The sequence below is a fragment of the Anopheles darlingi genome, chromosome 3 (genome assembly GCF_943734745.1).
Source record: "Anopheles darlingi chromosome 3, idAnoDarlMG_H_01, whole genome shotgun sequence".
Lineage (NCBI taxonomy): Eukaryota > Metazoa > Arthropoda > Insecta > Diptera > Culicidae > Anopheles > Anopheles darlingi.
Window position 1 is genome coordinate 43,295,939 of NC_064875.1, and position 12,500 is coordinate 43,308,438.

Below are 12,500 nucleotides of genomic sequence, written 5' to 3' on the forward strand. Positions count from 1 at the left end.
TTAAACAAGTGTGTTGATACTACAAGAATAAACATTGGGCATCACTCCAAGTTGAACTAATACGATTCCACAATGTACGTCAGCAGCTCCATTTTGTTGGAAGTATGCTATTGGTTTAAAAACTGAAACATAACATAACAAAACCAAATATATTCAAATGCCTGTTTGAATAGGCATATAAATCATCACACTACGTAAGCTTGGTGACAACAACCCAAAAATGCGAATAATTCATTTGCATAACATTTGAAAAATATTTTAACAAATTAATCTTAATTTCTACTAGTGGTTCAGTATTATAGTTCAAAATTACTTCGACAACGGAACTCTTGCCACTGACACTGATCCTGGGAAGCTACTCCTTTGGATGACTTCAAGGCACTATCACTTTGACTACGTTTTTAAATGCTCTATCGAAATGCTAATGTTTTGCGAATTTCAATCACAATTACTATCATCAGATATGCCACACAATTCATCATCATTATGCGGTTGAATCGGCTCCTCGAAGTCTGTATTGTGGAGCAATGATGTACTACTGGTATTGCTACTAACCAAATTAGAAACATCATTTCGAAGTGCTACTAAACCACCCGTCGAGCCATCATAATGAGAACCCTCTGGCACACCATGCTTGATACGCACGTGTGTTTTTAGGTTATGCTTGTATTTTGTTACAAAATCACAGTGCACACAGTGAAACTGTGGCGTTACTCCACATTCTTTTCGCTCGTGTCGTTTCCACGTATATTTAGTACGGTATAACTTGCCACACCGACGGCATCTGAAGCCAGGCATCGCTGCTGAAGATGTCTGCACCAATTGGCCAATATTGCTGAAACTTTCACCTTTGCTATCCTTCGATTGACTGTATTTGTTTTCTAAATACTTCCACACTAGCCACGAATGATCAAGTGGTGGCGGTGGCGGTGGTAGTGTTGATGTCGGTGGTGTTAAGGAAGAAGTACAGGAATCCTCAGACGGCCGGCTGGATGCTAGTAGCTCCGTTGTGCAAGCTGGTGGAGCATTTTCCCCGGCAGCCGAATTTTCGAAGCGCTCTGCAAGCATCAGTAGCAATATGTTTGGAATCAAGAGTATTGTCGGGATAGTTTCAAGATTTTAGTTATGATCAAAGAATTTAAGTATAATGCATTTTGGGAAAGAAATATGTTTGCTACTGTTTCCATAATGCGATCACGATGATGTGGACTGAACTGTTCTATCATGGTTTTATCCAAGATGAGTTTCTGTTAAGACCAGTCATACGTTGATCGACATTGTGGTCAGCCAAGCGCCATTCCAAACTACATAGCAATCCACTTTCTGGAGAATTTTACCTGAAAAAGAAGGAAAAAAACATGTTAGTAAAATTATTCACAAGTCCAATATCATCTAACGACACATAAGACAAAATTAAAAGGCTTGACTAAGATGAATAATGTCTGGGGTATGGGAATGAATGAGCCGTTGCAAAAATAATAAAGAATCGATTGAACAGAAAACTCATGAAAAACAGTTTATAGATTCATAAAAAAATCTGAATAAATTATCGTCACATTATTCGATCTTCAAATGAATTTTACATCCTCTCGTACATCACATACACACACGGGCACGACAAAACATTCATTCTGACTTCTCAACAATCGCACAACATACACATGTGATATTTCGCAACGTAACCTTTCAACTTTAATTTGCTATGAGCAAATAAAACACATTAAAAAAAACCAACTAGCACTGCATGGTTTGTTCTAGTAACTCGTTTTTCGTTTTTTAAATGTTTGTTTTGACTTATGAAAACATTTTCCTACAGGATTTACAATAATCTGCACTATTCTGCAATTCGTTCTTGTACTCGTGTGTCGTGAGATGCGCTTTTTGTGGGGTTTGATGTCTGTTTGTTGTCACATACAGTGAAACTAACCGAGTTCTGTTTAAGGTTTTTTTTCTTGTTTACCTTCTAAAGATTAATTGTACATTTTACAGTCACCAATCCGGTCCGTTTTTGTAACAATTATTGATTTAAAATATATTCGCCTGTTTTTTGTTTTCAACTTCTAAACTGCTATCTCAGTTGCATCTCGCGCAGTAAAAGCCTTCATCGTATTTCATATTCTTCACAGATATTTGGCTCAATGTTTTTGTGTGTTCATTTTTGTTTTTATGAATACATTTTATATATATTTATATACGTTTATATAAAATATGTCGATTTTACTCTATACAGGAAAACGTGCGCTTTTAAACATAGATTTCACGACTTGTAAGAGAATTCAATCATAAAACTAGATAGCGATAACGTGCGACGCACATCTTTGATCAAATAATTTCATTTTCACCACACTTTACCAAACTACTTAATAGTATCTATTTGCCTGTCCCTTTCATTTGATGTTGAAATTACATATCCCGTTGAATGTTGATTTTTTTTTCTTCCCATTTTCTGTATAGTTTTTTATTTTACATGTATTTTGCTTTCAATGCAACACCACGAAATGATAGTATTCGCTTCAAATAAGAAATCATAAATTCTGATAGAAACCATTATCTTCTCCTGCGTTTGTGATGTTTTGTTGTTTTCGATGTGTGACTTGACTTGATGTAAAATGTGTTGGTATAGAAAGTAAATCGCTTTTAGATTCAGTCATTTCAATATTTCATTTTACTGTGAAATAAATGTCATAAAATAGCAATGAATCCTCACTGAAGGGTACTAGAAAATACCGATTCATACTCACAAATCAAAATGAAAATTAACAATTAAAAATAATATTTCCCGGGATTGTTTATGAAGCGAACTCGAATCAAGCACATTATTGATTCGTCTGGAAAATATGTATCGTATAACGATAAGTAGAATATTCAAACAGCAGCTCACTTTAAATGCGTCATAAGGTGTGATAAAACCTATCCAAAACATTTAAGATGCTTTAAGATGTAAGATACATGATTGCAAAATGTGTTTAAACAATCTATAAGCAGTAGAAATAAGCAGATGCGCACTCTTCTGTACGTAGCACTACGACACCAAAGACGGGATGGATTTGGTTATAAATCAGCATGAACCTGACAAACACAAACACTTTTTAACTTACACACAAGAGCACTCAATGCCTAATCCATAGCAATAGATAGAATTATTGTAAAATACTTAATCCTTTTAATTCTTAGTCTCTAGTTACACAGAGAAAACGATTTTAAAGATAATGCTAGCTACCATTCGTCCACTTGTTTAAGCTAGTAAAAAAAACTCATTGTCCACCCCATTCGACCAGTGCAAACACACAGACGAATAGTTACTAAAATTTGGCTCTTTATGCTTCTGGAACAAACGCAATCAATGAATGGCAATATCCTTCGGATAGTTAAAATTGAAAGTATGTTAAAAAAGCAAGATTACCGCCTCACAGTAACACCGCTTGGCAGACATAAAAGCTCGATTTTAAGGGTGGCATCCACGTTCGAGCATTCCATCATGCACCACTATCCATAGGATCCATTCAAACTCAAATCCCAATTTCAGTTTCAAGCCGAAAGCTCGACTTCTGTAGATTGTTGAGATCCCGTACCGCTTGCTTTGAGTTTTCCACACAACATCCAAAAAGCGCTCCGTGCATGACGGAATGCTGGAACGTGGATGTCACTCTTTAAACATAATTAATGAGAACAGACAGATGAGACGCACACAAACAAACAGCACTAAGAGAATACAAACTGGGAAACAATATAAGCAGGCCATTGCGCTTCGAAACTATATACAATAAATTTCGAAAAGCAGCAACCCCAGATCAATTAATTTCATTGCTTGAAATGAAACATTATTTGCAAATACCCTCTGCTTTGTGAAAGATTAGTGTCCCAGCACATGGGGAAAAGATGATGATGGCTGTCGTTGAGCGGCGTTATTGCGCAGTGACCATCCTATCCTATCTTGACTTCGCATCAAACCAATGGTTGAACGAATATCAAAAGCAAGGTACTAAGAAGTTTGGTTCCAGCTTAGATCGAATCGCGCGACTTGTTCGATCGTCGACGACTCTCGAGCTGTGGCATCTCGGCGTGGTGCTTCCGTATGTGCACACCTAAATTGCCCCGCTGCTTAGCTTTGTAGGTACAGTAAGGACACTGATGGGAAGCCTCCTTACCACCACACTCGACATTTTCGTGACGCCGCAAGGTCGATTTCCAGCGATACCGTTTGCCACAGTGCCGGCAGATGTACTGCCGCATGCTGTCCCCGTCATCCGTATCACTTACCACCGAGGAAACGACCGAAGATTCGTTCACCGTGTACTCGAAATTCTTCATGATGTTAGTATTTGCCAGCAATCCGTACTTGCTGTCGACCATTGAAGCATTAAGCAGTTTGCCAGTGCTACCACCGGTGTTTGCCGATCCACCATCGCTGCCCGTATCCGATTTCCGTAACTTCAGCGTCCTCGGTATGGACAGCTCATGCTCATCATCTTCCTCTATCAGCATACCGTCATCTTCGTGTTCCATTTCACCATCCTCATCCTCGTCACTCTGAGATCCATTGTTTTCCACGTCCGACGAGGCTTTACTCGAAGAGACGGGCACCAGGGCCGGTGGATTCTGCATCGATTGTTGCTGTTGTTGTTGTTGTTGCTGCTGCTGCTGGTGGTGTTGTTGGTGTTGCTGCTGCCCACCAACTACGTTCAGATGACCGTAATTGGTCTGCACTTCGTCCGACAAATCGATATCGTCGATCACTGAATAATCGAGCTCGTCAATGACACCAGTCGGAAAGTCTGCACTGTGAACGGACGTGTTTGATCCGGCCGTTTCATATTCATTAACTGTGTAGCGCGTAATATTACCAACAGTACCACCACCGCCCACTCCTGCCACTGCTGTCCGGGGAGTAGTCAAATTGGCCGAAACAACCGGCAGCTGCTGTATGGCACTAATGGTGGTTAAGCCGGTTGTTGATGCGCCACCACCGGTAATCGTTACGTGCTGTTGGGGCGCCTGGCTCGTATTCAGTTTACGCGACAGCGAGAAGTTGAGTAAAGGACGATCGGATACTGCAATGGTGGATGCCGTTGTGGGCGTGGTTTCCTGTCCCTGGAGGGAAGAAGCGTGCGGTACCGTCGGAATGGTCAAAATCGGTAACGTTACCGTTGACGAAACCAAACTACCTCCGGTGGAAGCATACGGATTCTTAGCACGCGAGTACTTGATGCGTGGATGGCTTAGCTTCCCCGCACCAACAACGGTGCCGCTGGTCATCTTCTTTGTCGGCGCAGCACCACCACCAGCCTTTGGTTCTTCTACATTACCACCGATCACTGCTGCTTTGGATGATTCGAACTTAACAATCGAAATCGTCGTACCACCAGCAGTACCACTGTTTACAATGGCCGTCCCACTAGTGCCCAGTGCTGTCGAGCCGCTATCGCTGTTAATCCGTTTACCAACTATACCAGTAGCCCCAAGCGACAAAGATACTGTGCCGCTCTCTGCACTGCTCCCGCCTGCTGTCTTGATTGGCAGAATATCTACAATTCAGAAGGATGTTCCATGTAAATGTTCCGGACCACAGGAGGACCATTTTTTGTGATAGAAAAGGGGAAAAAAGAGATGAAAAGAGAAAAAAACAAATGAAAATTATTATCATTTTGGTAGCAAAATGTACCATCGCTCAGCATTTGATTTGATGTTGCTGACACACGGGAGGGGGGAGAGAATAGAGTCGAATATCCTGCAGCAAACACGCACACACGCACACGCATACAATGCAATTATGCAAAAATACTGTGAGGAATATGATATCGTTCAACTGTGGCCACACAAAACCTTACCCTTGTTGCCTTCAATGAAACCGCTCTCAAGGTCTGGGTCATGCATCTGAGATACGTCGTAGAAGGTCATCATAGGCGTAAGGTTTTGAAAGAAAACTAAAACGGTCCAACAATTTTGCGGTTGTAGAAGAAGTTAGTTGCACATAATTAAACACACAACTCAATCAACTTCTACGCGCAAAATTGTTTTCATTTCTAAGCATCACCGCTCTGATTAACAACAGGACACCAGGAATTGATGGAATGATCGTATTGGCTCTGCAGTTGATTTTTTTGATACGTAAAAATTTGTTGAAGAAAATACGGTTGTGCAGGTTGTCGTTAGAGAGAGAGAGAGTAGAATAGCGTGAAACTGAGTGGTGCAAGATGATGAGTATTTTGTGTGTGTTTGTGTGTATCTATTTTAAGAACTAAATAATAAATGAAAAGTTGAATGGACATCTTCATAGTTGGGCTTACACGAGCACACAGCGTTCACTTCACGCAGATTCTTACAACTTCTCTCATATTAAATAGATTCAAACATTGCAAATAGTAATACTAGTATTAAAAGAAGAAACGCTAATGGTAATAATAGTAGTAGTAATATTAATATTAGTTACTATAGTAATAGCAGCAGAACAGTTCGTTCATCGAGAGGTAATTCCACTCAATATTCAAAGTTAGCAGGTTGGTATAGCCAAACAGATGTACGATTACCACACAAGCTCAATCACAATGGAGAATAAGTTGGTTAATTGCACTAATGACACACATCACACGAAATTAAAAAGAAAACCATATGATTCATGTCTAAATCAGTCAAAATCAAGTGCTGATAGCACTCGTAAGGTAGAGCAAGTTGTAAACAGAAAAGACCGTTCTTAAGATGAAATAATGAGAAAATGTGTGTTTCGACATGATGAACAAATGATACACCATGAAATAACGTAACCATCATTAATCATAGAAATAGAAGAAGACCCATCAAAAACGTATGCCTCGGAAATGATTAAATATAATAAAAGAGAAGAAAGGAGAGAAAATAATCCACAACCACGATGAAGTCATATTTTATTTTATCACAACGATGAACGATTATCTCGATTAAGCACAGAAACAGGAGAGAAAAACAAGAAACCAAACCACGACCAGTGTTGTGAAATAAAACGACAGACGTAGGCGAACCGAAGAAACCACCAGATATTAGTAGAAATAGATAGATTCTAATCTAAAGTACCAGTTATGCCATATCTTAACTCAAAACGAGCGAATATGACTAGAAAAAAAGTGAATTTTGTAAAAATCTCACGGTTTTCCATTTGTTGTCACGTGATATTCGAAACTCTTGGTGACTCTTTTAAGTTGAATGATAATGCTTTAGCACAATACTCATTGTGCAATTGGAACTAGTATTACTTTATCATCACCTACAAAATTGACAGCAAAAATGCTTTGTCATTGCACATATCATACCAACATGATGGCTGCAGAATCTATAACAGCATGACTCAGAGAGTTCAGTTGTTTTATATTACAGAATCGGAGTAGAAGTTCGAAAACAAAACAACCAATAATCAAATCAACTTGGAGGTAAACCATATGAAACATGATTTATAACAAAAAAACCATAAATGATGTCAAATGTGCTTGGTTGTATGTTATGCAACAGACGTTGGACTGAGCTGAGAGCTTACGCTGGAATGTTATTTTGCACAGCTCTGCCAAGAATACATTGCAGTGAAATAACATGTAATGGAAACAGAGAAAAACAAATTTGTGAAGCATGATGTGTAAGGTGTGTGGAGTGAAAATTGGCTGTGTTGTCTTCTGTAGTGTAACGCCACCGATCACAAGCACAATATTCAGATAGCGTAAGAGACTCATGAAAGAGGGGGGAGGATGATTCAAAGATTATTTTTTGTTTGCATTACCGCACTCATCGAAAATGTACGTGGTGGCCGTGGTACCATCGGGATGCAGCTCCGTTTGCTTTATAATTTTGTCCTTCTTCAGTAGATCTTCTATTTGCACCGTATCAAACTGCACTGTGTTCGAGGTGCCAGTAGATAAACTACCGCCAGTGGCCAGTAACGTAGCTCCACTTGTCGTATTAAAGCGCCTCACGGGTAACATCAACGATCCTGAAGCGGTTACTGTTGTGGCTGCCGATTCCGACGATGTTTCTGGAGCGGCCGTGAAAAGAATGTAGTTGTTGTCTTTCTTAGTGACGACAATGTTTTTGCTTTCCAGCAAACACTCATTTAACACGATCGGTGTCGCATGCGTTATCAGTGTCGCTACATCACCGCCGGAGACGACATTGGTCGTTTGTGTTTCCGTTTCCGGGATTATCGAGGACACGGTTTCTTCAACCAACGCACGGCGCTCTATCTGCAGCTGGCGTTTATTCTGTTGATTCAAGATCGCCACCTCATCCTCTTGCAACAAAAGGGCGGGCTCCGATGTGGTCACTGTAATGGTTTTTATTTTTTTGCCGCTCAAACTGGTACCAGTACCACTCAACGAGGACCGATTGCCTCCGGTATTCAATCCACTTAATCTCTGTCTGACTACAACCACTTTACGTTTGCCTGAAACGAAACGGAAAAGGATAGCACATGTTAGCGAATATGATTTCTCGAACCCCTTAGACACCGGTTACACTACTACGCTAACCAACACTACTCGGTGCAATTTTGGATCTTTGGCAGAAATGAAGATGTGTATGTGGCGGATTGTTTGTGTTTGTAGCGGGACTACCCATTGTTGCAATGATACCACATCGTGTCGTTGTTGGTTCTTCTTTGTAGCACATGCCATAACATAACATTATTGAACACCTACCATCGCTTATTGCAATGGCACACAACACGTTAAATAGTAGTTTTGTGTTTTTCAGACATAGAACTATTTATGAACTAGCACATACACATTGAAATGAAATGATATTTTAGTGCCCAGCACTGAAAAAAAATTAACGTGAAAATTACATGATGCATGATGTAGCGCGCAATTTATTATAGAAATCAGCAATAGTGAAAATAAGCTAAATTATCGGAGAACAATAAATACAATCAATGGACAAATCTTTAAAGCCGAAATGAGATTAGGCAGTATTCGTTTGTTTTCGGGTAGAAAGGAGAAGTCACCACCAAGCCAAAAAGAGAATCGCCCACGATCTATCCAGCCGTCAATAACGAAATGGCACAGAACAATTGATTTTAATAGATGATTGATTTTTGTGAACCTATACCCGCAAGCATACCTAGTATGAAGTGTTATGATTGAGAGTTATTAATAATCATGAATATATTTATACAGAGACTAGGCTAGGAGCTCTACATATGTACATAATACTTTTCAATTGGAGCCATTCTTTGCCATTGTTGCCTAGCTAGTCATCTCGCTATGGTATATATGATACAACGAAAGTACTCATTGAAGCAGTTTCAGCTTTCTCTGTTTCCACAACACTTGAACCATTAGCACTTTTATAATTTGGAGGATGAATGACTCTACTACTGGTCTAGCGCGACCATTAGTGAACTGGCATAGATAGATACAAGAAGGAGATGATCAGCAAACGGATAGTAAAAGAACCGCGCGATGGTGAATAGTAAGGTGATGAAGAATGCTGTATATAGCGCCTATGAATGTCTATGAACAATGCGCAATCAATTGGTTTTTTTTTTGGTGCAGCACATTCAAAGGATTCATAGGACATATATAAACGCAAAGCAGAGCAAGCCGACTCCGGAAGCGAATATTTTCATTTCAATTTATTTTCATAGGAATGGATGAACATGTCGCACCCAAACAAAGAACCAGAACGAACACGCACCAAATATTGCCAGTCACTGTCGAAGGGCAGCTGCTAGGAGCCGAATCACTGTACCCCGCCAACGCATGCAACAACATCAGACACTGTCAGAGAGGATGTAGAAGAGACATCCTTTCACAGATCTAACAAGGATGGAGCAATCGAATATGACGTTGTAGTTGGTTGTTACGCTTAAAGCGTTTACTACAGATTTCACAGATGTAGGCTGGCTCCTGTCCGCACTCTAAACGGCAATGCCGTCGCAGGTTGCGTGATAGCGAGTATACCTTGCTACACTGCGGGCAAGTGTGCCGCGAGTGAGTGAGTGGCTCTTTCCCTACGATTGCACTTTTTTCACGATCAGCTCCCTCTACAGTTATTTTCCTGGTCAGTATCTCCGAATTGAGATAGTCCTCGTCTAAAGTACTGTCGAAGGTGACGGACACTGTTGACGAAAGTTCCCGGTTGGTCATAAGCAGATGATCTTGCTCCGTGTGTTCTTCTCGCGCAAGGTACTCCAGTATCATCGAGGAACAGGAACTCTGTTCCAGCATCTCGATGGACTCTTCTGGAATAAATCATTGATCAGAGCAGCCACAAAGAAACCGGAAACGAGAAAAAAAAAGAAAAATTTTTGTTAATATTTAAACTAAATCTCATTCTATCTTTTTGCACATCCAACCAAACAGGACAATCAAGCAAAGAGCTAATGTGTAGTAGAGATGACTCCACTAAGTACATACAAACCCTGATACCTTACATATTACATTGGCTGAATCGCTAAAGAGAGACAGCGAGACCAACGTCGACATTATGGCGCTATTGAAAGTATTGAGGATTTGAAAAGAAACATATCTAACTAGCAGTACTAGTAACAAGTCAGGAAAGTAAAAGGAGAAAAAGGTAGAAAATTGGTTCGTCCATCTTAGTACATATTTACAAAACAATGATGTCGAATGTTGTCAAACATATTTACTTGATACGATACGTTTTCGTTTTCTTTTCGGCAGTTTTAACTGCATTCCTGTATTTACCGTTCAACACGACTATCTCGCTGCATCACACTTTGTTGCACACTTCGATCTATTTCTGCTCACTACTGTACGACTTCGTAGATTGCACAAGAGCATCTGTCAGAAACATAAAACTTTTCGGCTGCCAGTGTTGCCCTGTCCTGTTTTGATTAAATTCTGTGTTAATTGATTCTATAATTTCTTTAAAACAACAACAACAATAACAAATATTAATCGCATCTCCTCTTCAAACGAAGTGTGGTGCCATGAGGTTTGTTTTTGTCGTTTTTTTTATATAAATATCACACATTCTACTGGGTTATATTACATATCTCCATTGTAATCTCTCATTGCAAGGGATCATCATCAGAAGCGTATTTTTGCTTAGTCTTGCTTGCATAGTAGACATAGCATCGTGGTTGTGGTGTATGTGTCTGGGTGTGTGTGTGTGTCTATGATGATCTAATAAGGACAGCAAAACGATCTTTGCCATCGTCGTTTTGGCACCTTCGAACATACATATATACCTTACAACACTAGCCAGATCGTATCTTTCATTACATAATCACATTGGGTAAACATTTTACCACCACATTAACTACAACTTTTTAACAATAGATAACAATTTTTTATCTCAAATTCCGAACAAAAAGAAACCGTTCGTTCACCTCATTCTTGTACACACGGAGATCCCCATTTATCCTCCTCCACCGTGTGCGCAACTCGGTCAGATACCATTTTACCATGTGATGTAACGGTGATATGTTAATTATCGAGGCCTCAAAACAATACGAACTTATTACTTAAAAGTTAACCTCGAGGGTTCATATCAAACTACTGTACGCTCCTTCCTAACACACCTAAAATTTTCCTAAGAGACAAATGATCTGAAAGGGATATTTCAACGCGATGGTCACTCATGGGAGAAGCAAGTAACACCGAAGAACCAAAGGACGATCGTTCAGAAATTATCTACATTTCGTTAGCAAAATATCTTCAAATCAGGTCTAAAGGTCGACATGCGGTGGACGATGCCGGTGGTGCTCGGCAGCAGCAGCTTCTCGCCTCTGCTAGAAATAGTACTTGATGCACACACCCGACTCTAGGTGTCTTTTAAGGTGCGATCCTTGTGAAAAAGCTTTCCCGCACATGACGCATCGAAACTTTTTCATTCCTCCACATTCATATCTGTCGGGAATGGAAGGTGGAAAAGGGCGATTAAAAATATTTAGTAGAGTAAAAATAAGTGTCTCTATTCAATGCGAAAAAATTGGACACCAAGAATGTGTCAATAATATTAAAAAAGAAAAATATATTTTAGCCACTCAAGCTTGTGTATGTGTGTGCTTACCTGATATGGCGCTGCAGGGAACTAGCGTCCTTATAATTCTTATCACAGCTTCGCCGTGGACACTGGTATCGCCCATCAGCGTTTAGAAATTTAGATAAATCGGAAAACTTTACGTTGTACAGAAAGTCATTTAACTGTATTAAGCTTCGCCGTCCATCATCTATGTGAGTAATGCTGCCTGCGCCACGTCCTCCCCGGACACGGCAATGCGCAGTACCACCACCGTTGCTGTTAGTCGAGACTGCTGCTGCCGCTGCCGCCGCCGCAGCAGCTACTATGGCCATTTCCCCGGCAGTTCCACCGGCTGTTAGTGTACCACCGGCCGATGCCAAAGATGATGCCAAAGAGCTACTACCTGTGCATAAGAAACGAATTCGGAGGAACCATGTTCAACAATAACTTTCGCGCCCAACAAAAACACACACACACAACACACACACGAAGAACACAACAAACACTCAACACAGCCGCGATCAGCGTGGATGCGATCAGCAACACTAGAAGTT

The 12,500-nt window shown here is 40.2% G+C and overlaps 2 protein-coding genes across 4 annotated transcripts in view; both read right to left on the bottom strand.

Moving 5' to 3' along the window:
* Window positions 1–1,429: 1,429 nt before the first annotated feature.
* LOC125957523 (longitudinals lacking protein-like) overlaps window positions 1,430–12,500 on the bottom strand; it is a 57,269-nt gene continuing 46,198 nt past the window's right edge. For 2 of the 3 annotated variants that reach the window (XM_049690286.1, XM_049690285.1), the window contains exons 7-8: window positions 7,742–8,401; window positions 1,430–5,525 (exon numbers count right to left, since the gene is read on the bottom strand). In XM_049690286.1, the coding sequence (XP_049546243.1) occupies window positions 4,003–5,525; window positions 7,742–8,401 (2,183 nt within the window). In that variant the 3' untranslated portion in view covers window positions 1,430–4,002. The remainder of the gene's footprint in view (window positions 5,526–7,741; window positions 8,402–12,500) is intronic. The other variant, XM_049690287.1, reaches the window with a different exon arrangement.
* Window positions 12,356–12,500, bottom strand: part of LOC125957547 (transcription factor Sp9-like) — a 4,759-nt gene continuing 4,614 nt past the window's right edge. The window contains exon 1 of the mRNA XM_049690329.1: window positions 12,356–12,500. This exon is cut by the window's right edge and continues 4,614 nt beyond it. The gene's annotated coding sequence lies outside the window, so the exon portion shown is untranslated.